Genomic DNA, 27,879 nt, shown 5'->3' with positions numbered 1-27,879 from the left:
ACCTGCATTGCTTGCTGTTTGGGGTTTTAGGCTGGGTTTCTGTACAGCACTTTGAGATATCAGCTGATGTACGAAGGGCTATATAAATAAATTTGATTTGATTTGATTACTACACTACATATTCTCTCACATGCAAAACAAGCACACTTGCATATTGACGCCACACACACACTTCACATACGCGGCTGTTACTCTGTTTATTATCTATCCTGATTGACTAGACACTTTAACCCCTACATATGGTACATGTTACCTCAACTACCTGGTACTCCCTGTATATAGCCATGTTATTACCTGGTACTCCCTGTATATAGCCATGTTATTACCTGGTACTCCCTATATATAACCATGTTATTACCTGGTACTCCCTGTATATAGCCATGTTATTACCTGGTACTCCCTATATATAACCATGTTATTACCTGGTACTCCCAGTATATAGCCATGTTATTACCTGGTACTCCCTGTATATAGCCATGTTGCGGCCCACTTCTTGGAGGCAGGCCACTCGATTTCGTCTCTACGTTATATTGGCATCGAACATGTCACCCTCCCTAGGAGAGGGGGCGACGTTGATAATTTATTGTTAAAACGAGAGGCTGCCTGGATCTTTAATTTAAAGACCCTTGCTCCCTTTGTTCTCAACGTAGACTTTGATCTGAAGCCATTCTTGTGATTATTGTGACTTTGCCATTTTAATTGTTTGTAAACTTATGTAGTCAAATTAATCTATGATCGTATGCTATCTATTTGTTGTTTATATGCTGTCCTTTGTATGATTTTAATATTTGATTATTAACCAATGGTATTAGGCCACTCTTGGCCATGATTACAGACACCTGTGTCTTTTGACACTATATAAATGAGTCATCCCGCAGTGTTTGTGATTATACCCTGATGAAGACAGCTTGGCTGTCGAAACGTTGGTATTACATTTTTGCATCTGAGCTCCTGGAGTGTGCGGCTTTTATTTTCAACTCCCTGTATATAGCCATGTTATTACCTGGTACTCCCTGTATATAACCATGTTATTACCTGATACTCCCTGTATATAGCCATGTTATTACCTGGTACTTCCTGTATATAGCCATGTTATTACCTGGTACTCCCTGTATATAACCATGTTATTACCTGGTACTCCCAGTATATAGCCATGTTATTACCTGATACTCCCTGTATATAGCCATGTTATTACCTGATACTCCCTGTATATAGCCATGTTATTACCTGGTACTCCCAGTATATAGCCATGTTATTACCTGGTACTCCCTGTATATAACCATGTTATTACCTGGTACTCCCTGTATATAGCCATGTTATTACCTGGTACTCCCTGTATATAGCCATGTTATTACCTGGTACTCCCTGTATATAGCCATGTTATTACCTGGTGCTCCCTGTATATAGCCATGTCATTACCTGATACTCCCTGTATATAGCCATGTTATTACCTGATACTCCCTGTATATAACCATGTTATTACCTGGTACTCCCTGTTTATAGCCATGTTATTACCTCCTACTTCCTGTTTATAGCCTCGTTATTGTTTTCATTGTCTTCCTTTTTCCTTATTAATTTAGCAAATATGTGTCTTACTTTTAATTTTTTTAATTTTTTTATTTTTTATTTTAGCATTTTCCAATTAAGAACATTCAAAACAAAAGTGAAAAGATATTAGACAACGATAGGACAAAGTGACAGTAACAGACGAGCATAACAAAAATAAATAATAATAATTATTATATAAACAAACATACAATAAGAAGAAAAAAAAATAACGAGACATTGGATCACCTGCCGTAGCCTACATATTATACATTACGTGTGAAACATTATGTGAGGATTATATATCGATTCAATCAATGAGATGTGGGGGGAGATTCTCCATATAGTTAAAAGGTTGCCAAATTCTGTAAAATGTCTAACTTATTCCTCAAGCAGTAAGTGATTTTCTGCAAAGGGATACAACTATTAACTTCCGATAGCCACATTGCAACTGGCAGGGAGGAATCCAATTTCCATTTCAAGGCAATATATTTCTTGGCAATCGCTAGCAATATTTCTGTTAGCTTTATAGTATGGCTTTGCCTAAGATTGGTGTTAGTAAAGTTACCCAGTAGACAGACCTCCGGGTCTAAAGGGAATGCAACCCCGTGAATTGAGGATATGGTATCACATACCATATCAAAACCGTGTAGTTTTGAACACTGCCAAGTAGAATGGAGGAATGTTCCTTCATCTGAGCCACATCTAAAACATAGGGAGGAGATATCTGGGTTGAACTTATGCAGTCTAGATGGGGTGATATAGAGCTGATGGAGGAAATTAAACTGGATCAGTCTGTATCTGGAGTGGATGTATGTGGATGTAACACCATCCCTGCATAGGTCACTCCATAGATCCTCATCAAGATCAATACCCAGATCTTTTTCCCATCTAAGTCGGGGTTTATCTAGCCCAGGCAGTGTTAGTCCTGACATAAGAGCATCGTATACACGGGAAATGGTCTTGAACAGTGGTTGGTCTGCGTGGCAGAGTTGTTCAATAGGTGACATCTTAGGTAGGTTCCATTGTCCCTTGAGAGTCACCCTAATAAAGTTTCGTAGTTGTAATCCTTAATCACTCTTTTAGAGTACTACATCATCCTTCATTAATCCCTCATTTAGAGAACTACATCATCCTTAATGAATCCCTCATTTAGAGCACTACATCATCCTTAATTAATCCCTCATTTAGAGTACTACATCATCCTTCATTAATCCCTCATTTAGAGCACTACATCATCCTTCATTAATCCCTCATTTAGAGCACTACATCATCCTTCATTAATCCCTCATTTAGAGTACTACATCATCCTTCATTAATCACTCATTTAGAGAACTACATCATCCTTCATTAATCCCTCATTTAGAGCACTACATCATCCTTCATTAATCCCTCATTTAGAGCACTACATCATCCTTCATTAATCCCTCATTTAGAGTACTACATCATCCTTCATTAATCCCTCATTTAGAGTACTACATCATCCTTCATTAATCCCTCATTTAGAGTACTACATCATCCTTCATTAATCCCTCATTTAGAGCACTACATCATCCTTCATTAATCCCTCATTTAGAGTACTACATCATCCTTCATTAATCCCTCATTTAGAGTACTACATCATCCTTCATTAATCCCTCATTTAGAGTACTACATCATCCTTCATTAATCCCTCATTTAGAGCACTACATCATCCTTCATTAATCCCTCATTTAGAGTACTACATCATTGGAGTATAATTTCTGTTACCACTTCATTTTACATAATCAAATCATACAGAACAAAACAAAACATACTTATAATCCTAAAATCGAATCTAAAATGCACATATTTATATATGATTACATCGACAACATACAGAATAAATATGTAACAACTGTTCCTCAACATGTTTGAGAGACACATTGGATGGTGGCCTGAGGTGGGTGGGTCCAGTATCTGATCTGAGTGTCGTCATTGGTCAACAGAGGATGGAGGGAGAGAATGGGGGAGGGGAGCTGGATGGAAGAGAGGATAGAGGGACAGAGGGAAGGGTCCTCCTCACAACATACTGGTCTTCACCCTCTCAAAGATCTGTCGGACCTTCACAGCCGGGACGCAGCCTTCCCTCACGATACTAATTGTGCCTGGTGGAGGAGGAAACACAATACTGACACACAATGAATCATAGGGTGGGACGAGGGTTGCAATGTCCCGGTAACTTTCCCAGGTTTTCCAGAAATCCTGGTCAGAGGATTCTTTGAAATCCAAGAATCTTTCAACCTGTATTTCTGGAAAGCCTGGGAATTTGGGGAAAGTTTCCAGAATGTTCCATCCAAAGACAGGACAACACAACCTAAGTGGTTAGTAATTAGTTATTGTAGTGTGCTTCTGTTCTGTAACATCATACCTTCATCTATCTTGAGGCAGTTCACCACCGTTGAGGCTACGATCTCGTTGGAATCCCCGTCACACAGAACCCCCTGGATCTTATGGCCCAGCCGACTAGGATACACATAGAGACAGACAGTTTCAGAGTAGGTTCAGGTTCAGGTTTAGGTTAGGTTTAGATTGCCCCAGCCGACTAGGATACACATAGAGACAGACAGTGTAGGTTCAGGTTTAGGTTTAGGTTAGGTTTAGATTGCCCCAGCCGACTAGGATACACATAGAGACAGACAGTGTAGGTTCAGTGTTTAGGATTAGGTTAGGTTTAGATTGGCCCAGCCGACTAGGATACACATAGAGACAGACAGTGTAGGTTCAGGTTTAGGTTTAGGTTAGGTTTAGATTGCCCCAGCCGACTAGGATACACATAGAGACAGACAGTGTAGGTTCAGTGTTTAGGATTAGGTTAGGTTTAGATTGGCCCAGCCGACTAGGATACACATAGAGACAGACAGTGTAGGTTCAGGTTCAGGTTTAGGTTAGGTTTAGATTGGCCCAGCCGACTAGGATACACATAGAGACAGAGAGTGTCAGAGTACGTTCAGGTTCAGGTTTAGGTTAGGTTTAGATTGGCCCAGCCGACTAGGATACACATAGAGACAGACAGTGTCAGAGTAGGTTCAGGTTTAGGTTAGGTTTAGATTGGCCCAGCCGACTAGGATACACATAGAGACAGACAGTGTCAGATTAGGTTCAGGTTCAGGTTTAGGTTAGGTTTAGATTGGCCCAGCCGACTAGGATACACATAGAGACAGACAGTGTAGGTTCAGGTTTAGGTTTAGGTTTAGGTTAGGTTAAGATTGGCCCAGCCGACTAGGATACACATAGAGACGGACAGTGTCAGTATAGGTTCAGGTTTAGGTTAGGTTTAGATTGGCCCAGCCAACTAGGATACACATAGAGACAGACAGTGTAGGTTCAGGTTTAGGTTTAGGTTAGGTTAAGATTGGCCCAGCCGACTAGGATACACATAGAGACGGACAGTGTCAGTATAGGTTCAGGTTTAGGTTAGGTTTAGATTGGCCCAGCCAACTAGGATACACATAGAGACAGACAGTGTCAGAGTAGGTTCAGGTTAGGTTTACCCCTTGTCTATTGATTCTGTACCGGTACCCCCCTGTATTTAGCCTCCACATTGACTCTGTACCGTAATACTCTGTATATAGCCTCCACATTGACTCTGTACTATAATACCCTGTATATAGCCTCCACATTGACTCTGTACTGTAATACCCTGTATATAGCCTCCACATTGACTCTGTACCGTAATACCCTGTATATAGCCTCCACATTGACCCTGTACTGTAATACCCTGTATATAGCCTCCACATTGACTCAGTACTGTAATACCCTGTATATAGCCTCCACATTGACTCTGTACCGTAATACCCTGTATATAGCCTCCACATTGACTCTGTACCGTAATACCCTGTATATAGCCTCCACATTGACTCTGTACCGTAATACCCTGTATAGAGTCTCCACATTGACTCTGTACCGTGAAACCCTGTATAGAGTCTCCACATTGACTCTGTACCGTAATACCCTGTATATAGCCTCCACATTGACTCTGTACCGTAATACCCTGTATATAGCCTCCACATTGACTCAGTACCGTAATACCCTGTATATAGCCTCCACATTGACTCTGTACCGTAATACACTGTATATAGCCTCCACATTGACTCTGTATCGTAATACCCTGTATATAGCCTCCACATTGACTCTATACCGTAATACCCTGTATATAGCCTCCACATTGACTCTGTATCGTAATACCCTGTATATAGCCTCCACATTGACTCTGTACCGTAAAACCCTGTATATAGCCTCCACATTGACTCTGTACCGTAAAACCCTGTATATAGCCTCCACATTGACTCTATACCGTAATACCCTGTATATAGCCTCCACATTGACTCTGTATCGTAATACCCTGTATATAGCCTCCACATTGACTCTGTACCGTAAAACCCTGTAATACAGCCTCCACATTGTTATTTTACTGCTACTCTTTGATTGGTTACTTTTAATTTTTAATTTTTCTACTTAACACTTGTTCTTTAACATTGTTAGTTAAGGGCTTGTATTCAGCATTTCACTGTAAAGTCTACTACACCTGTTGTATTCAGCATTTCACTGTGAGGTCTACTACACCTGTTGTATTCAGCATTTCACTGTAAGGTCTACTACACCTGTTGTATTCAGCATGTCACTGTAAGGTCTACTACACCTGTTGTATTCAGCATTTCACTGTAAGGTCTACTACACCTGTTGTATTCAGCATTTCACTGTAAGGTCTACTACACCTGTTGTATTCAGCATTTCACTGTAAGGTCTACTACACCTGTTGTATTCAGCATTTCACTGTGAGGTCTACTACACCTGTTGTATTCAGCATTTCACTGTAAGGTCTACTACACCTGTTGTATTCAGCATTTCACTGTAAGGTCTACTACACCTGTTGTATTCAGCATTTCACTGTAAGGTCTACTACACCTGTGTATTTGGCGCATGTGACAAATATCATTTGATTTGATTTGATTTTGTTTGTACAAATGATTCCACCCTAGATCAGCTAGATGCAGGCAATAGTGTGAAAGGCGGTATTGAATGTGTCACTGTCTGTCACCTTGATTACACGACCTGTGCACCTGCGTTGTAAACGTTCATTCATAGGCTAGGTTGTAGCAACCTCATGATGGGTAGAGGGACAATTAGAGTATCATGTAGTAGCCTAAACCAATCACTGTTACATTGAACTGGGTGAATGGAATAATGAATTCCAGTCATTCAATATGCTGTAATAGAATTAACGCCATGCTCTTAGAAAAATAATCGTCCTCACTATTCTTAAACGGCACCTACCACCAATGGAAACTAATCATCATGACCCTACAGCCAGCTGATTAACACAGATATATTAGTAGAACTGGATATTTACACAGCAGGCTGACTGATATGAAACCAGTCTGACAGGAAATATCAGACCAGTTTACAATACAACCAGCAATCCAAGATAGAAAAATACTACAATACTGACATCACTTTCAGTATCACGATCAGCATGAAGGGAGCATAGCTGTTCAAACTATCTGATGAAGGCAGCATAGCATACCAACAGGCTTAAGTGCTTAAGTATAGGTGAGTACAGGGTACAGGTGGGTACAGGTGAGTACAGGTGGGTACAGGTGGGTACAGGTGAGTACAGGTGGGTACAGGTGAGAACAGGCGAGTACAGGTGGGTACAGGTGGGTACAGGTGGGTAGAGGTGAGAAAAGGCGAGTACAGGTGGGTACAGGTGAGTACAGGTGGGTACAGGTGAGAACAGGCGAGTACAGGTGGGTAGAGGTGAGAACAGGCGAGTACAGGTGGGTAGAGGTGGGTACTGGTGGGTACAGGTGAGAACAGGCGAGTACAGGTGGGTAGAGGTGGGTACTGGTGGGTACAGGTGAGAACAGGCGAGTACAGGCGGGTAGAGGTGAGAACAGGCGAGTACAGGTGGGTAGAGGTGGGTACTGTTGGGCACAGGTGAGAACAGGCGAGTACTGGTGGGTAGAGGTGAGAACAGGCGAGTACAGGTGGGTAGAGGTGGGTACTGGTGGGCACAGGTGAGAACAGGCGAGTACAGGTGGGTAGAGGTGAGAACAGGCGAGTACAGGTGGGTAGAGGTGGGTACTGGTGGGTACAGGTGAGTGTTATGATAGGACTTTACCTGATGACCATGTCGTGGTGCGTGCTGTCGGGTTCTCCACTGGGATTGGCTGAGGTGATGGCAAGTGGTCCAGTGATGTCACACAGGTGTCCTGTGACGGTGTGGTCAGGGACTCGGATCATGATGCTATCATTGGTCCCCACGCGGTCGTAGGCCGGACCCACACCTGGACAACATAGGTAAACAATTAGAACATCAATCGAATGATCGCTCACAATATAGAATAAAGAAACCAAATAATATGTTGTTTCAATAAGTGGAAGTCAGGCATGCTGTTATCAAACCATTTCTGAGAGTATCCCTAACTCTAATCCAATGTAACCCGGCAGGGTAGCCTAGTGGTTAGAGCGTTGGACTAGTAACCTGAAGGTTGCAAGTTCAAACCCCTGAGCTGACAAGGTACAAATCTGTCATTCTGCATCTGAACAGGCAGTTAACCCACTGTTCCTAGGCCGTCATTGAAAATAAGAATTTGTTCTTAACTGACTTGCTTAGGTTTTGAAGCCACCCTCCTCCTCCCCTCTCCTCCCCCTCCTCACCCCTTACCCAGTCTGAGTAGCCAGTCTCCCTTGCTGACGATGCAGCTGATCCCTCCAGGGTAGACGTTCCTCATGAATTCCCAGAGTAGAGAGCTGAATGGGGGCTTGGCTGCCACCAGCTGCTCCACACTAGAGATACAGATACAGATGGGCTTCTCTGCTGGACGGTCCTTAATGTTGTAGATGTTCTCGATGGCCTGAGGGTTCTTGCAGGATGCGGCCAGGGCGTAGACCGTATCGGTGGGGATTCCACAGACCCCCCCGTCGTCCAGCAGTCTGGAGATCTTCAGAAGACCGCTGGTCAGTCTGGAGTCTGCCACGGGACAAGGCAGAGCAGCGGAGGACTTCTGCTGCTGATTCACATCCTGAGACACAACAACACAGGGAGAGAGACACACGATATGGAACACAATAGAAAAGGAATGAACTGGATTGGAGAAAAGTAGAATAAAATGTCATGAAACACATGAACCCACTCCATTCTACTTGTCAGCTCATCCAGTGGAAAGCAACAGAATGGAATAGTGCCTTGTTCTCACCTTAACCAGTGGAGGCCCCATGGGCATCACACTCTGACGGAAGGTACAGTTGACCAGTGATGCCAGTGTTCCATATAGACAGATGACAGAGAACACAGCTAGCATGGCAACTACAAGAACAACGCCAGAAATGTGTTAGAACAGTAACACAGCTGACATCTAGATTGCAAAATAATGTGTACATTTTACAGTTACTGTTTGAGCAGCAACCGTATTGATGGATACCACATAACACTGTCTGAATCACAAACCCAACACTTCAACCACTCCATAAAGGGCAGATGGCCAAGTGTTGGTTTTGGGTTTCAGCCTTACTGTATATCACAATAGGTTGGTGGAACCTTCATTGGGGAGAAATGAGGCCTTGTCATTAGGCTTGTTCTATTGACTGGAACAGAATCAGTGGAATGGTAGCAAATACATCAAACACATCGTTTCAAGGTGGTTGATGCCATTCCATTTGCTCCGTTCCGGCCATTATTATGAGCCGTTCTCCCCCCGTTTATGTAGAATGTGAGTCCTGTCAGTGTAGGGAGGTGAAAAGCAGGTCACTTACTCTCCAGCTGGTAGGGGAGCTGTTGCAGAGTGGACAGGAGGAAACACACCAGAACAATCTCCATGACCACGGTCAGAGACAAGAGGACCAGGTTACCATACGCAGCTGGAGGGGACATGGAGAGGGTTAGGACCAGGTTACCATGGAGAGGGTTAGGACCAGGTTACCATGGAGAGGGTTAGGACCAGGTTACCATGGAGAGGGTTAGGACCAGGTTACCATGGAGAGGGTTAGGCCCAGGTTACCATGGAGAGGGTTAGGACCAGGTTACCATGGAGAGGGTTAGGACCAGGTTACCATGGAGAGGGTTAGGACCAGGTTACCATGGAGAGGGTTAGGACCAGGTTACCATGGAGAGGTTTAGGACCAGGTTACCATACGCAGCTGGAGGGGACATGGGAGAGGGTTAGGACCAGGTTACCATGGAGAGGGTTAGGACCAGGTTACCATACACAGCTGGAGGGGACATGGAGATGGTTAGGACCAGGTTACCATGGAGAGGGTTAGGACCAGGTTTACCATGGAGAAGGTTAGGACCAGGTTACCATGGAGAGGGTTAGGACCAGGTTACCATGGAGAGGGTTAGGACCAGGTTACCATGGAGAGGGTTAGGACCAGGTTACCATGGAGAGGGTTAGGACCAGGTTACCATGGAGAGGGTTAGCACCAGGTTACCATGGAGAGGGTTAGGACCAGGTTACCATGGAGAGGGTTAGGACCAGGTTACCATGGGAGAGGTTTAGGACCAGGTTACCATGGAGAGGGTTAGGACCAGGTTACCATGGAGAGGTTTAGGACCAGGTTACCATGGAGAGGGTTAGGACCAGGTTACCATGGAGAGGTTTAGGACAAGGTTACCATGGAGAGGTTTAGGAACAGGTTACCATGGAGAGGGTTAGGACCAGGTTACCATGGAGTGGGCATTACTTTAGACCAGTGCCCTATTCTCTATATAGTGCACTACTATAGACCAGTGCCCTATTCTCTATATAGTGCACTACTATAGACCAGGGCCCTATTCCCTATATAGTGCACTACTTTAGACCAGGACCTATTCTCTATATAGTGCACTACTATAGACCAGGGCCCTATTCCCTATATAGTGCACTACTTTAGACCAGGACCTATTCTCTATATAGTTGTACTACTTTAGACCAGGACCCTATTCCCTATATAGTGCACTACTTTAGACCAGGGCCTATTCTCTATATAGTGCACTACTATAGACCAGTGCCCTATTCCCTATATAGTGCACTACTATAGACCAGGGCCCTATTCCCTATATAGTGCACTACTTTAGACCAGGACCTATTCTCTATATAGTTGTACTACTTTAGACCAGTGCCCCATTCTCTATATAGTGCACTACTATAGACCAGTGCCCTATTCCCTATATAGTGCACTACTATAGACCAGGGCCCTATTCCCTATATAGTGCACTACTTTAGACCAGGACCTATTCTCTATATAGTTGTACTACTTTAGACCAGGACCCATGGGGCTGTGTAGGGAATAGAATGACATTAGGGAAAACCCCCTTCTCTCCCTCTGCATTGCAGCAGGAGAAGAGGTAGATATAGGTGATTTCATGGAAAGACTGACCGATGAGCATGAGGAAAGCGTTGATGACCAGGAAAGCGATGGCTCCAGCTGTAAACCCATAGGATCCTACTGGAGAGATCTGCAGCAAGGGGCCTGAGAAAAGAACACAGAGATGTTTTACTGAAACAGGCAACAGAGCATGGAGACAGCAACAACAACAACAGCAACAACAACAACATCAACAACAACATCAACAACAACATCAACAACACGAACAACAACATTAACAACAAGCACATCAACAGCAACAACAATAAGATCAACAACAGCAACAACATCAATAAAATTAACAACAACAACAACATCAACCACATCAACAACAGCAACAACATCAACTAAAATAACATTAACAACAACAACAACATCAAAAACATCAACAACAAAAAAATCAACAACAACAACAACAACAGGGTATCAGATAATAACATGGCTATATACACGGGGTACCAGGTAATAACATGGCTATATATACAGGGTACCAGGTAATAACATGGCTATATATACAGGGTATCAGATAATAACATGGCTATATATACAGGGTACGAGATAATAACATGGCTATATATACAGGGTATCAGATAATAACATGGCTATATATATAGGGTATCAGATAATAACATGGCTATACATACAGGGTATCAGATAATAACCTGGCTATATATACGGGGTACGAGATAATAACATGGCTGTATATACAGGGCATCGGGTAATAACATGGCTGTATATACAGGGTAGAAGAGGTAGAAGCGTTTCAGGGTCCTGTTGGTTGCAGACTTGGTACATTGGTACTGCTTACCAATGTACATTCTATGGCTGGGTGGCTGGATTCTGAATTTTTATGGGGCTTTTCCTAGTTATGCAAAAAGTTACCTCCAGTTAGGATTGGTTAGTGTTAGCTTGAAGTCATCCACATACCTGCGAAGCGATACCATGTCCAGGTGGCCCAGACAGACAGGTAGAAGGATGGGATGACGGAGCCAAACCTCTGTCCTCCTCTGACCTGCAGCCTGCTGACGAACCCCTGTACCACCGCTCCAGATACCAGAACCCAGGGAACACTCAGTCGCAGGAAGGACATGCTCTGACTGGATGAGGCCGCGTGGAGCGCCGAGAGAGCGGCCACGCCATTGGTCAGGTAGAACAGAGCGTCAGGGATCTGATTGGTCGGGGAGGATGCTGCTGATGATGAAGGCAGCGCCCCCTGGAGTTTCCACGGGGAGCGAAAGCAGGACAGGAAGGAGTGTAGACGGTCGGAGGAGATGGGCTGAGGACCCACCGGGATCAGACTCTTCTCAGCGATGGAGTTGATCAGGCGGCAAAATGTCCCGTAGAGCGAAACGGAGGTGAACAGGGAACAGGACACCCCGAAGAACACATAGTACCCCTGGAGGGGGATCTGGGGGACCGTGGAGACGGACAGCAGCAGGAACAGAGCATTATGGGTAACCTCCAGGGTGTCATTACTCAGACTGACAACTAGGAGGAGGAGCGCCACCGCCACGAAGAACCAATCACCAACCATCGCCTGTCTCCCAGTAGCCACCTCTCTCTCCGGCTCCGACACGATCACAGCCGACAACACAAACTCCTCCCACGCCTTGGTAAGCCAGTAGGTGGCATGCAGGCCGGCCTTGGTGACCAGGTAGCCATCTTGCCGCAGGTGAGCGTAGTAGCTAGAGAGGAGTTGAGCAGCAGAGATGATGGAGACCCACACAGCACCCAGGGAGAAGGACGTGCCGTATCCAAAGCTGTAGAACAACATGATGAAGGGAGACACCGTGTCACAGAAGAAGAAGAGCGCCTGAGGTTCAGCGTACTTGGTGTTCTTCTTCTTCTCCTGCCCCAGGCTCTGGGCGCTGGCCGCAGGGCTGTTGGTCCCCAGCAGGAGCACGTTGAACAGGGGCGTGCCGAACCCCTTGAGGACATAGCGCTGCGCCAGACCTTTCACCAACAGGGCGGCGCTGCCGTACACGGCGAAAAGGAGGATGAGGAGTTCTAGAATGCCAGAGACGACCAGTGGCCAGGCCGAGGACACGCCCACCGCCACAGCCTCAAACAGCAGGGTCAGCGTGATGGCACCAAACACAAAGGGCATGATGACGTTTACCGTGGCAGAGCAGAAGGCCAATAGGAAGGATAGAAGGATGTAGGGGACCAATCCCGCGATGGCAGACTGGGGGATGAGCAGGAGAGACAGCCAATCAGGACTCTGCGAGGTGCTGTTCCAGAGTTCAGCCGACAGGGATAGGTTGGTCGTGAGGGTAGTGAGCGGGGTCGTGTTACTCATCAGGTCATGTGACATGGTCAGGTTAGTTGTGATTGGTTGGGATGCACCCAGGAAGATGCGTGTGGCACCATAGCTGCCCCAGAGAGCTGCATAGCCAATGAAGGCGGTGCCACTCAGGTGGTCGTATTTACGGAACGACAGGAGGCCGGCAATCAGCTGACACACTCCACCTATCAGGATGAGATGAACACCTGCAACACAACACAATGATGATGAACAACACCTGAAACACAACACAGTGATGATGAACAACACCTGAAACACAACACAGTGATGTTGAACAACACCTGAAACACAACACAATGATGATGAACAACACCTGAAACACAACACATCAAGAACAGGGAAAAGAGTAGGGTTAGTCATTGTGAACAGGGAAAAGAGTAGGGTTAGTCATTGTGAACAGGGAAAAGAGTAGGGTTAGTCATTGTGAACAGGGAAAAGAGTAGGGTTAGTCATTGTGAACAGGAAAAAGAGTAGGGTTAGTCATTGTGAACAGAGAGAAGAGTAGGGTTAGTCATTGTGAACAGGGAAAAGAGTAGGGTTAGTCATTGTGAAAGTCATTGTGAAAGCGATCCTGATGGATGGATTGATTAGCGTACCTGCCAGAATGTTCTCCACCCCCTCGGCAGATACTCCGGTTCTAGCTGTGTTGAAGTTCTGCAGTAGAACCAGGAACGCACTGATCCCATTGGCCAACATACCCAACACCCCCGGCTCCCCATAGAAACTGGCGGGAAAACCATCCAGGGTTGCCATGGCGCAGTGGTTTAGCTACAGCTGTAAAACAGAGAAGATCCTAATATCATGTCAACATGAGAGAGACAACTGGAAAATAAAGAAAGAGTGAGAGAGACGGCTGAATGATAAAAATAGACGTTATTCACTAGGCCTTTATTCCAGCCTTAGGTCAAATGTTTAACCACAAGGTTGTAGACTGAGCCCCCCTTGACTCCCTCTTTCCTATGAGGAACCTGGTCAAAGGTAGTGCACTACAGTATATAGGGAGGAGGGGGCCATTTAGGATGCAGCCTAGCTGGTGTGTTTGGCTTGTCTGTCTGTCAACACGCTCCTCCAACCCAGGGCTGAGACTAGCTAAGCCTTCCTCTAGCTATACACTTAAACCTAATATTTGCTCTTTTCTATATCCTGTGGAATGGAAGTAAAGTATAAATGTGTTTCTGGTATTAATGTGTTTTCGATAATAAACCTGAAGATATATTTGGAGAGCTGATGATATCACCGAGCCAGGCCATCATGAAGGATAAATGTTTTGTTGACTGGAGAGATGACACATCCTCGACAGACAGACAGACAGACAGACAGACAGACAGACAGACAGACAGACAGACAGACAGACAGACAGACAGACAGACAGACAGACAGATATTCTTCATGTTAACTGATCCTATCTCAGCAGTCCTAGTCTGACAGACTTCCTGGATACGAAGCAGGCCAGATTTATCTCAATACTTCATGTTATTTATCAGTGAACATAAAGATCACAGCTCCCTCTAGATGGAACACAGCAAACTACACTTATTATGAGAAAACATTTAGGAATTATAACAGAATATCTGTTAGACTGTCATACTGTATATCTGTTAGACTGTCATACTGTATATCTGTTAGACTGTCATACTGTATATCTGTTAGACTGTCATACTGTATATCTGTTAGACTGTCATACTGTATATCTGTTAGACTGTCATACTGTATATCTGTTAGACTGTCATACTGTATATCTGTTAGACTGTCATACTGTATATCTGTTAGACTGTCATACTGTATATCTGTTAGACTGTCATACTGTATATCTGTAACCTGTCATACTGTATATCTGTTAGACTGTCATACTGTATATCTGTTAGACTGTCATAGTGTATATCTGTTAGACTGTCATACTGTATATCTGTTAGACTGTCATACTGTATATCTGTTAGACTGTCATACTGTATATCTGTTAGACTGTCATACTGTATATCTGTTAGACTGTCATACTGTATATCTGTTAGACTGTCATACTGTATATCTGTTAGACTGTCATACTGTATATCTGTTAAACTGTCATACTGTATATCTGTTAGACTGTCATACTGTATATCTGTTAGACTGTCATACTGTATATCTGTTAGACTGTCATACTGTATATCTGTTAGACTGTCATACTGTATATCTGTTAGACTGTCATACTGTATATCTGTAACCTGTCATACTGTATATCTGTAACCTGTCATACTGTATATCTGTTAGACTGTCATACTGTATATCTGTTAGACTGTCATACTGTATATCTGTTAGACTGTCATACTGTATATCTGTTAGACTGTCATACTGTATATCTGTAACCTGTCATACTGTATATCTGTTAGACTGTCATACTGCATATCTGTTAGACTGTCATACTGTATATCTGTTAGACTGTCATACTGTATATCTGTTAGACTGTCATACTGTATATCTGTTAGACTGTCATACTGTATATCTGTTAGACTGTCATACTGTATATCTGTTAGACTGTCATACTGTATATCTGTTAGACTGTCATACTGTATATCTGTTAGACTGTCATACTGTATATCTGTTAGACTGTCATACTGTATATCTGTTAGACTGTCATACTGTATATCTGTTAGACTGTCATACTGTATATCTGTTAGACTGTCATACTGTATATTATATCTGTTAGACTGTCATACTGTATATCTGTTAGACTGTCAAACATCAAGTATATTATTAAGTTGAGGACTGTTTTTAGTTTAGTAGAGGTCTTCTACTAATATCTGGATGGTCAGTAACAGCTCAGCTCTCTCCATTCTACACTCTACACTCTGCACTCTACACTCTCCACATCTCTCTCTCTCTCACCATTTTACCATTTCTCCACTGAGTCCCTGCTAACTTGTCAGACAACTTCTCCACGGTGCTAAAAGCTGTTTTTAACTTTCTTTAACATTCATATTTACATCAAATACATGTTATTTCTAATGGTGCCATGAATGTTTTAATATAATATATTGTTTGATCTGAAACTAGCCTATACAGTGCATTTACAGAGGGAACAGATGGACAGATTATTCAGTGACAAGTAAGACAGAGTTTTTACCTGGCGGTGGTTAAGATGGTGATAATGATGATTGTCAGGCTGAGAGAGAGAAGAGGTGATGCTGGGACGGAGAGAGAGAGAGAAAGGCTGTTAATCTGATGCTCTGGAGGAATGTTGATGTTTATCACCAGAAATATCCTGTCTTCAGGGTGGGAGGAGTTTCTGGAGTTCCCCTGGTCCCACCCTTGAGTGGTGAAATCATACCTTACCTAAGAAGTCAATTACTTCCTTATGATGATGATGAGGAGGAGGAAAAATCTCAGCCTGTGATTGGAGTAGAGGTGGTGTTTTGGAAGTTCCTGCCCCTCTCCCTGTTGTCTATCAGTTCAGACCTTTTGTCCATTCTGCAGTATATAAGACAGGCAGAGCTCACCTGAGAGACAACCTGCATCCTCCCTGCCTACGCTACATCATCCACCCATCCATCGATCCCACGCTGACAAAGCAGAGAGAGGAGAAACAGAGAGAAGAGATCAAAAACAGACAGACAGACAGACAACCAAGGAAGAGTTGAACAACAGAGAGAGTGAAGACAGACAGACAGACATGCTCTCCAAAGTACAGGTAAGACTCAGTCATGTGGTCAATATGGTCACCAGGCATAACCTACACTATATGAGACTTATATTAAATTATTTAGTTTGAAATGTATAGGTCTCTTTCTGTTCAACTGCCTCATTGTGTTAGAGACCTAGAAACCTGTCTGTACATTAGTAGAGGTTAGAGGTTAGAGACCTAGAAACCTGTCAGTACATTAGTAGAAGTTAGGGGTTAGAGACCTAGAAACCTGTCAGTACATTAGTAGAAGTTAGAGGTTAGAGGTTAGAGACCTAGAAACCTGTCAGTACATTAGTAGAAGTTAGGGGTTAGATAACTAGAAACCTGTCAGTACATTAGTAGAGGTTAGAGACCTAGAAACCTGTCTGTGGCATGTTGAGCTTTAACCATGTTGTGCTGCTACCATTTTATGCTGCTACTATGTTGAGCTGCTGCTATGTTGTGCTGCTACCATGTTGTGTTTCTTCCATGTTGTGTTTCTACCATGTTGCTCTGCTACCATGTTGTGTTTCTTCCATGTTGTGTTGCTTCCATGTTGTGCTGCTACCATGTTGTGCTGCTACCATGTGGTGATGCTACTATGTTGTGTTGCTACCATGTTGTGTTGCTACCATGTTGAGCTGCTACCATGTTGAGCTGCTGTCATGTTGTGCTGCTGCCATGTTGTGCTGCTGCCATGTTGCTCTGCTACCATGTTGTGATGTTGTTCTGCTACCATGCTGTGTTGCTTCCATGTTGTGTTGCTTCCATGCTGTGTTGCAACCATGTTGTGTTGCTACCATGTTGTGTTGCTACCATGTTGTGTTGCTTCCATGTTGTGCTACTACCATGTGGTGGTTCTATCATGTTGTTCTGCTACCTTGTTGTTCTGCTACCATGTTTCCTGCTGATATGTTGCTCTGCTGCCATGTTTCTGGCTCAGTATCTGGCATGGTATTATTACCCTCTGGCTCAGTATCTGGCATAGTATTGTTACCCTCTGGCTCAGTATCTGGCATAGTATTGTTACCCTCTGGCTCAGTATCTGGCATAGTATTGTGCCTTAGTAACCAAGGAAGAGAGCCTACATCAATGTTTCATGTTTTGATTCACACTGTGAACCTGTCATTCAGTAACTCATATGCAACAGTAAGCTGTGGTTTGATATTATGCTGTTTTCTGTCTGTGTTTCTCAGAGATCCTTCAGACCTGCGTCTGTTACGCTGAGACGACTCCACCAGTCAGCCCTGGATGGTCAGTAACATCTCCCTCTCTCTCTCCTCTCTCTCATTAAGCTACTTCTGTGCTCAGTGTTTTTCTGACAGTATATATAGTATATATATATAGAGGCTGTTGGTCGGCTCTATACTAACATAGAACTAGGCTATATAGACCTTCCTAGATACAGGCTGTGTTGGTTCTATACCTACATCTCCTCTTGTCTCAGTTCAGACATCAGTAAACTGAGCTTGGAACATACTGGGGAGGTTTAAAACATTCCTGACTTCTTTCCTCGTCTCTCTCCTTCTCCCCTCTCCTCTTCAACCCCTCTCCTATCCACCTCTCCTCCTCCTCCCTCCTCCTCCTCCTCTACTCCTCCTCCTCTTCTTCTTCTCTCCTCCTCCTCCTCCTCTCCTCCTCCTCCTCCTCCTCCTCCTCCTCCTCCCCCTCTCCTTCTCCTCCTCCATATCCACCTCTCCTCCTCCTCTCGTCCTCCTCCTCCTCTCCTCCTCCTCTTCTTCTCTCCTCCTCCTCCTCCTCTCCTCCTCCTCCTCCTCCTCCTCCTCCTCCCCCTCTCCTTCTCCTCCTCCATATCCTCCTCTCCTCCTTCTCCTCCTCCTCCTCCTCCTCTCCTCCTCTCCTCCTCCTCTCTCCTCCTCCCATCTCCTCCTCTCCTCCTCCTCCTCCCCTCTCCTCCTCCCATCTCCTCCTCTCCTCCTCCTCCTCCTCCTCCTCCTCCTCCTCCTCCTCCTCCTCCCCTCTCCTGCTCCTCTCCTCCTCCTTCTCCTCCTCCTCCTCCTCCTCTCCTCCTCTCCTCCTCCTCTCTCCTCCTCCCATCTCCTCCTCTCCTCCTCCTCCTCCCCTCTCCTCCTCCCATCTCCTCCTCTCCTCCTCCTCCTCCTCTCCTCCTCCTCCTCCTCCTCTCCTCTTCTCCTCCTTCTCCTCCTCCTCCTCCTCCTCCCCTCTCCTCCTCCTCCTTCACCCCTCCAGTGGTAGATCATCCAGCCTCAGAGGACAGTGTGACAGTCAGTTTTGGCAGGTTCATCCAGGGTGTCCAGCCCCACCAGCTGACCCCCACCGTGCTCCACCGCAGTAAGAGGATGGTCCTAGACTCCATCGGAGTGGGACTACTGGGCAGCACCACACATGTCTTCCAGCTGGCCCTGCAACACTGTCAGGTGAGAGAACAGAAGACAACTTTATTGTCCATTCGTTAGAATGTTTAATGTTACTGTCTATCCTCTGTCTGTCTGTCTGTCTGTCTGTCTGTCTGTCTGTCTGTCTGTCTGTCTGTCTGTCTGTCTGTCTGTCTGTCTGTCTGTCTGTCTGTCTGTCTGCCTGTCAGATTGTCTGTCTGTCTCTCTAACGCCCCCCTACTGTCTGTCTCTGTCTGTCTGCCTGTCTGTCTCTCTAACGCCCCCCTACTGTCTATCCTCTGTCTGTCTGTCTGTCTGTCTGTCTGTCTGTCTGCCTGTCAGATTGTCTGTCTGTCTCTCTAACGCCCCCCTACTGTCTGTCTGTCTCTGTCTGTCTGTCTGTCTCTCTAACGCCCCCCTACTGTCTATCCTCTGTCTGCCTGTCTCTCTAACGCCCCCCTACTGTCTATCCTCTGTCTGTCTGTCTCTCTAATGCCCCCTACTGTCTATCCTCTGTCTGCCTGTCTGTCTGTCTGCCTGTCTCTCTAATGCCCCCTACTGTCTATCCTCTGTCTGTCTGTCTCTCTAATGCCCCCTACTGTCTATCCTCTGTCTGTCTCTCTAATGCCCCCCTGCTGTCTATCCTCTGTCTGCCTGTCTGTCTCTCTAACGCCCCCCTACTAATTATCCTGTCTGTCTGTCTGTCTGTCTGTCTAACGCCCCCCTACTGTCTATCCTCTGTCTGCCTGTCTAACGCCCCCCTACTGTCTTTCCTCTGTCTGCCTGTCTAACGCCCCCCTACTGTCTATCCTCTGTCTGCCTGTCTGTCTGCCTGTCTAACGCCCCCCTACTGTCTATCCTCTGTCTGCCTGTCTAACGCCCCCTACTGTCTATCCTCTGTCTGCCTGTCTAACGCCCCCCTACTGTCTATCCTCTGTCTGCCTGTCTAACGCCCCCCTACTGTCTATCCTCTGTCTGCCTGTCTGTCTGCCTGTCTAACGCCCCCCTACTGTCTATCCTCTGTCTGCCTGTCTAACGCCCCCCTACTGTCTATCCTCTGTCTGCCTGTCTAACGCCCCCCTACTGTCTATCCTCTGTCTGCCTGTCTAACGCCCCCCTACTGTCTATCATCTGTCTGCCTGTCTGTCTGCCTGTCTGTCTGCCTGTCTAACGCCCCCCTACTGTCTATCCTCTGTCTGCCTGTCTGTCTGCCTGTCTAACGCCCCCCTACTGTCTATCCTCTGTCTGCCTGTCTAACGCCCCCCTACTGTCTATCCTCTGTCTGCCTGTCTAACGCCCCCCTACTATCTATCCTCTGTCTGCCTGTCTAACGCCCCCCTACTGCCTATCCTCTGTCTGCCTGTCTGTCTGCCTGTCTGTCTAACGCCCCCCTACTGTCTATCCTCTGTCTGCCTGTCTAACGCCCCCCTACTGTCTATCCTCTGTCTGCCTGTCTAACGCCCCCCTACTGTCTATCCTCTGTCTCTGCAGCACATGTACGGTCCTGATGACATCAGCAGTGTGTACGGACGCAGAGGAACCAGACTCTCCCCAACCCTGGCTGCCTTCGTCAACGGAGTGGCTGTGAGTAGATATATTTACACTAGATCTGAACAGGCACACGTTGAGTAGATATATTTACACTAGATCTGATCAGACACACAGTGAGTAGATATATTTACACTAGATCTGAACAGGCACACGTTGAGTAGATATATTTACACTAGATCTGATCAGACACACAGTGAGTAGATATATTTACACTAGATCTGAACAGACACATGTTGAGTAGATATATTTACACTAGATCTGAACAGGCACACGTTGAATAGATATATTTACACTAGATCTGATCAGACACACAGTGAGTAGATATATTTACACTAGATCTGAACAGGCACACGTTGAGTAGATATATTTACACTAGATCTGAACAGGCACACGTTGAGTAGATATATTTACACTAGATCTGATCAGACACACAGTGAGTAGATATATTTACACTAGATCTGAACAGACACACTGAGTAGATATATTTACACAAGATCTGAACAGACACATGTTGAGTAGATATATTTACACTAGATCTGAACAGACACACGTTGAATAGATATATTTACACTAGATCTGAACAGACACACGTTGAGTAGATATATTTACACTAGATCTGAACAGACACATGTTGAGTAGATATATTTTCACTAGATCTGAACAGACACACGTTGAGTAGATATACTAGCATGCGCCGCCCACCGGAGGATCTGTCATTTTCAGCCGTCTATTTCCTGTGTTTGAGGGGTGCAAAATCCACTTGTCACTTAAAACCTCTTAAATGTGAAGTACCCAAATTTGGGGACTGTATTTGAATGTTTTTATTAAATTCAATCTGGTATGAGAACGGTAGCCCCTCTCTGCAGAAGCAAGGTGTCTGCGGAAAGCTGAGTATCTTGGCTATTGATCAATGTTGAGTAGATATATTTACACTAGATCTGATCAGACACACAGTGAGTAGATATATTTACACTAGATCTGAACAGACACACAGTGAGTAGATATATTTACACTAGATCTGAACAGACACACAGTGAGTAGATATATTTACACTAGATCTGAACAGACACACAGTGAGTAGATATATTTACACTAGATCTGAACAGACACACAGTGAGTAGATATATTTACACTAGATCTGAACAGACACACAGTGAGTAGATATATTTACACTAGATATGAACAGACACACAGTGAGTAGATATATTTACACTAGATCTGAACAGACACACAGTGAGTAGATATATTTACACTAGATCTGAACAGACACACGTTGAGTAGATATATTTACACTAGATCTGAACAGACACACAGTGAGTAGATATATTTACACTAGATCTGAACAGACACATGTTGAGTAGATATATTTATGTGGAAAAAGGTCAAGGGGCCTGAATACTTTCGCAAATGAGGCACATCTAATTTTCTTCATTTTAACACAAAATATAAATGATAATATCTGAAACAATGAGTATATAGGTCAGGTTGAACATTAACCATAAGGGTACAGTGCTCTAATGCCATGGCAGTACTTCAGCCAGACGGTAAGGATGGTGATAATGCACACAGCAGCCAGCCATGAAAACCCTGGCCTCACCTCACCTCTCCAGGGTTTCCCTGCTCTGTCTGAGCGTTAGAGACAGACAGACACAGACGGCAGAGAGGTAAAAATATCAGAGAGCTGACAGGCAGATCGTCATCTTGTCATGGTAAGATCATTGAGCTCCACCCTTGGCAGAGCTCAGAACTAAAACAGAACTTGAACAGAGATTAGAGGCCTGATGTCCAAAACAAGCTGGATATGTCAATAGGGTGGAGTCCAGCAGAGTGGACTGGCTGAAGTACATGCTGAGGGGAAGTCCTTGTTGTTAAAACAATCTACCCTCTGTGCCCAATAACATGCTTAACTTAGAGTCTCTCTCTGTGGGATACATAAAGAGATATTCATGACACAGTCACTACACAGTCACTCTGACAGACCTGCTACCGTTATTATATTCCTGGGCCTCTACAGTCACTACACAGTCACTCTGACAGACCTGCTACTGTTATTATATTCCTGGGTCTCTACAGTCACTACACAGTCACTCTGACAGACCTGCTACCGTTATTATATTCCTGGGCCTCTACAGTCACTACACAGTCACTCTGACAGACCTGCTACTGTTATTATATTCCTGGATCTCTACAGTCACTACACAGTCACTCTGCCAGTTATTACACCAGATAACTCTCTGACTGTTTACTGTCTGGTGTGGTTAACCAGCTGTCTTCCTTGGATTAGTGATGACACATTTACCATCAACCACCGAGTCTGTTAATAACAGGTGTCTTTTTTCTGGGTCTGTTGTCCAGGATCACTGTGTCTGTTGTCCAGGCTAACTGTGTTTGTTGTGTGTCTGTTGTCCAGGCTAACTGTTTTTGTTGTGTGTCTGTTCTCCAGGCTAACTGTGTTTGTTATTCAGGCTAACTGTGTCTGTTCTCCAGGCTAACTGTGTTTGTTATTCAGGCTAACTGTGTTTGTTGTGTGTCTGTTCTCCAGGCTAACTGTGTTTGTTATTCAGGCTAACTGTGTTTGTTGTGTGTCTGTTCTCCAGGCCCACTCCATGGACTTTGATGACACCTGGCACCCTGCCACTCACCCGTCAGGGGCAGTCCTTCCTGCCCTGCTGGCGGTCAGCGATATGCTGCCCAGTAACAGCAAGCCTAGTGGGCGGGACTTCCTGCTTGCGTTCAATGTGGGTATAGAGATCCAGGGACGACTGATGAGATTCTCCAACGAGGCTCACAACATCCCCAAGAGGTAAGGACTCTGACCCCTGACCCCTAACCTAACCCTGACACTAACCCACCACATCCCCAAGAGGTAAGGACTCTGACCCCTGACCCCTAAACCTAACCCCGACACTAACCCACAACATCCCCAAGAGGTGAGATCGGTAACATAAGAACCTTGGAGTGTACACTTCAGAGACCAGAGGAAGGTAACATCAGAACCTTGGAGTGTACACTTTAGAGACAGGGGGAAGGTTACAACAGAACCTTGGAGTGTACACTTCAGAGACCAGAGGAAAGTTACATCAGAACCTTGGAGTGTACACTTTAGAGACAGGAGGAAGGTAACATCAGAACCTTGTTGAGTGTTGTGCTTCCTTAACAACTGACCCCCCCCCCCCACCACCAATACCCTTCTCCCACCAGGTTCCACCCCCCTACTGTTGTTCTTCCTTAACATCTGCCCCCCCCCCCCCCCCCCTCCAGGTTCCACCCCCCTACTGTTGTGCTTCCTTAACAACTGCCCCCCCCCTCTCCCTCCAGGTTCCACCCCCCTACTGTTGTTCTTCCTTAACATCTGACCTCTCTCTCCCTCCACCCCCCTCTCCCTCCAGGTTCCACCCCCCTACTGTTGTGGGTACTCTGGGTAGTGCAGCAGCCTGTGCCCGCCTCCTCTCTCTGGAACACTCCCAGTGTAGCCACGCCCTGGCCATCGCTGCCAGCCTATCAGGAGCCCCCATGGCTAACGCCGCCACCCAGTCCAAACCCCTCCACATCGGCAACGCAGCGAGGCTGGGGCTTGAGGCGGCTCTACTGGCCTCTAGAGGTCTGGAGGCCTCACCCAGGGTCCTGGATGACACCGCCGGGGTCGCAGGGTTCAGCGCCTTCTACGAGGACTACGCCCCACAACCTTTGGCCTCCCCAGAGGAAGAGGGGTTGCAGTTCCTCCTAGAGAACCAGGATATAGGGTTTAAGAGGTTCCCGGCCCACCTGGGGATGCACTGGGTGGCCGACGCTGCTGCCGCCGTACACAAACTGCTGCTGGGGGAGCAGGGGTCAGGGGGGAGTGGTCAGGGGTCAGGGGTCGTAGGTCAGGTCCAGGAAATCCTGCTCAGGGTTCCCCGCTCCAAGTACATTGATCGTCCGTTCCCGGAGTCGGAGCATGAGGCCAGACACTCCTTCCAGTTCAACGCCTGCTCTGCCCTGCTGGATGGAGAGGTCACCGTGGACTCATTCTCCCAGGAAGCACTGCAGCGCCCCGACCTCTACTCCCTGCTGGGGCGTGTCCACGTCGAGCATCCCCATGACAACCCCGCTAACTTTGACCGCATGTACGGCGAGGTGCAGGTGACGCTGGTGGGCGGGGACGTCCTGAACGGACGCTGTGATACTTTTTATGGTCACTGGCGTAACCCTTTGACCAATGAGAGCCTGAGGAAGAAGTTCCGTAGCAACGCTGGGGCGGTCCTTCCCAGAGAGAAGGTGGAGGGTCTGATAGAGGCAGTAGAGGGACTAGACCGACTGGAGGACTGCTGTCCTCTGCTGGAGCAGCTACAGTGATCACACACAGAGCTACAGGGGTCACACACAGAGCTACAGGGATCACACACAGAGCTACAGGGGTCACACACAGAGCTACAGGGGTCACACACAGAGCTACAGGGGTCACACACAGAGCTACAGGGAACATACACAGAGCTACAGGGGTCACACACAGAGCTACAGGGGTCACACACAGAGCTACAGGGATCACACACAGAGCTACAGGGATCATACACAGAGCTACATGGGTCACACACAGAGCTACAGGCATGACACACATCACGTCACAGTACTCCTGACCAGTTGTTGTTTCTGCCTTTTACAATATCATGTTAACACTTTACATTGTGAGCTGAGTTACAATGAAGAATCTAGTTCCAATGTGAGGGAAGAGACAAGTAAATTATTTAAAGAATCAAACATCAATGAAGTTAAAATGAAGAATCTACTTCTAATGTGAGGGAAGAGGGAGAGTCTATAGGTGATTCACTTTAGCTGTACATTAAATTATATGAACAATCAAAGCTAAATGATTAAGTACAGTATATTTTGTTGTATTCATTTATATGACCCCGATTAGGGTCCCTGTGTTTCCTTGACAACGTATCTCTACAGTCCTGAGTGGATGTTGACAATAACAACAATTCATTTGAAGGATGGACGTGTATGTACATATGATTTTATTATGAAGTTTATTTTCTATTTTGTTGAACAGTCTTGTATTCTACCAAACATGTATATTATGATTCTATACTTGAATCTTCATTAAATAATTATATTCAACTAATTACAGCCTTGATCTGTTTATCCTTCTCATTTACCTCACTGAATCAGAAGAACAGAAGCTAACAATAACATGGGAATGTTACCTGACAAAAACAACACATAGATACTATATATATATATACAATATTAACGCATAGATACTATATAAATATATATACAATAATAACACATAGATACTATATATATATATATACAAAAACAACACATAGATACTATATATATATATACAGTGCCTTGCAAAAGTATTCGGCCCCCTTGAACTTTGCGACCCTTTGCCACATTTCAGGCTTCAAACATAAAGATATAAAACTGAATTTTTTTGTGAAGAATCAACAACAAGTGGGACACAATCATGAAGTGGAACGACATTTATTGGATATTTCAAACTTTTTTTAAAAATCAAAAACTGGAAAATTGGGCGTGCAAAATTATTCAGCCCCTTTACTTTCAGTGCAGCAAACTCTCTCCAGAAGTTCAGTGAGGATCTTTGAATGATCCAATGTTGACCTAAATGACTAATGATGATAAATACAATCCACTTGTGTGTAATCAAGTCTCCGTATAAATGCACCTGCACTGTGATAGTCTCAGAGGTCCGTTAAAAGCTCAGAGAGCATCATGAAGAACAAGGAACACACCAGGCAGGTCCGAGATACTGTTGTGAAGAAGTTTAAAGCCGGTTTTGGATACAAAAAGATTTCCCAAGCTTTAAACATCCCAAGGAGCACTGTGCAAGCGATAATATTGAAATGGAAGGAGTATCAGACCACTGCAAATCTACCAAGACCTGGACGTCCCTCTAAACTTTCAGCTCATACAAGGAGAAGACTGATCAGAGATGCAGCCAAGAGGCCCATGATCACTCTGGATGAACTGCAGAGATCTACAGCTGAGGTGGGAGACTCTGTCCATAGGACAACAATCAGTCGTATATTGCACAAATCTGGCCTTTATGGAAGAGTGGCAAGAAGAAAGCCATTTCTTAAAGATATCCATAAAAAGTGTTGTTTAAAGTTTGCCACAAGCCACCTGGGAGACACACCAAACATGTGGAAGAAGCAGCTCTGGTCAGATGAAACCAAAATTGAACTTTTTGGCAACAATGCAAAACATTATGTTTGGCGTAAACGCAACACAGCTCATCACCCTGAACACACCATCCCCACTGTCAAACATGGTGGTGGCAGCATCATGGTTTGGGCCTGCTTTTCTTCAGCAGGGACAGGGAAGATGGTTAAAATTGATGGGAAGATGGATGGAGCCAAATACAGGACCATTCTGGAAGAAAACCTGATGGAGTCTGCAAAAGACCTGAGACTGGGACGGAGATTTGTCTTCCAACAAGACAATGATCCAAAACATAAAGCAAAATCTACAATGGAATGGTTAAAAAATAAACATATCCAGGTGTTAGAATGGCCAAGTCAAAGTCCAGACCTGAATCCAATCGAGAATCTGTGGAAAGAACTGTTGCATTGTTAAAAAAGTTTGAAATATCCAATAAATGTCGTTCCACTTCATGATTGTGTCCCACTTGTTGTTGATTCTTCACAAAAAAATACAGTTTTATATCTTTATGTTTGAAGCCTGAAATGTGGCAAAAGGTCGCAAAGTTCAAGGGGGCCGAATACTTTCGCAAGGCACTGTACTTCAGGCTATCTCGGTATAACCAGGACTCTATACTATACTCGCGTATATATACAATAATAACACACATATATATATATTTATATACAATAATAACACATAGATACTATATATATATATACAATAATAACACATATATATCCAATATTAACACATAGATACTATATATATATATATATATATATAAATATTAACGCATAGATACTATATATATATATATATATAATATAATAACACACAGATACTATATATATATTGTTACGGCTTTCCTCCGTCGAAGGAGAGTCGGACCAAAATGCAGCGTGGTTAGTTCGATACATGTTTAATCAATGAATAAACACGACAAATACAAAAACAAGAAACGGAAC

General features: G+C 44.8%; 2 protein-coding genes across 3 annotated transcripts; one reads left to right on the top strand and one right to left on the bottom strand.

Moving 5' to 3' along the window:
- Positions 1 to 1,602: 1,602 nt before the first annotated feature.
- LOC116353556 (uncharacterized) lies at positions 1,603 to 16,412 on the bottom strand. Of its 2 annotated transcripts, XM_031789453.1 has the most exons (10): positions 16,317 to 16,412; positions 13,813 to 13,990; positions 11,839 to 13,401; positions 10,924 to 11,016; positions 9,322 to 9,426; positions 8,766 to 8,875; positions 8,234 to 8,591; positions 7,688 to 7,853; positions 3,935 to 4,029; positions 1,603 to 3,671 (listed from the first exon to the last, which is right to left on the bottom strand). In XM_031789453.1, the coding sequence occupies exons 2-10, from the start codon at positions 13,967 to 13,969 to the stop codon at positions 3,586 to 3,588; spliced, it is 2,733 nt and encodes a 910-aa protein (XP_031645313.1). In that variant the 5' UTR covers positions 13,970 to 13,990; positions 16,317 to 16,412; the 3' UTR covers positions 1,603 to 3,585. The 2 variants fall into 2 exon arrangements, with proteins under 2 accessions (XP_031645313.1, XP_031645314.1); XM_031789454.1 differs by lacking the exon at positions 9,322 to 9,426.
- Positions 16,413 to 16,690: 278 nt separating this feature from the next.
- Positions 16,691 to 25,865, top strand: LOC116353555 (cis-aconitate decarboxylase-like). The gene is made up of 6 exons (XM_031789452.1): positions 16,691 to 16,880; positions 18,050 to 18,107; positions 19,065 to 19,252; positions 20,702 to 20,794; positions 23,359 to 23,564; positions 24,151 to 25,865. The coding sequence occupies exons 1-6, from the start codon at positions 16,863 to 16,865 to the stop codon at positions 25,094 to 25,096; spliced, it is 1,509 nt and encodes a 502-aa protein (XP_031645312.1). The 5' UTR covers positions 16,691 to 16,862; the 3' UTR covers positions 25,097 to 25,865.
- The last annotated feature ends 2,014 nt before the right edge of the window (positions 25,866 to 27,879 follow it).

The sequence above is a fragment of the Oncorhynchus kisutch genome, linkage group LG15, assembly GCF_002021735.2.
Source record: "Oncorhynchus kisutch isolate 150728-3 linkage group LG15, Okis_V2, whole genome shotgun sequence".
In the NCBI taxonomy this organism is placed as follows: Eukaryota; Metazoa; Chordata; class Actinopteri; order Salmoniformes; family Salmonidae; genus Oncorhynchus; species Oncorhynchus kisutch.
Note: the sequence above shows the minus strand (reverse complement) of the source record. Positions and strands in the feature narration are given on the sequence as shown.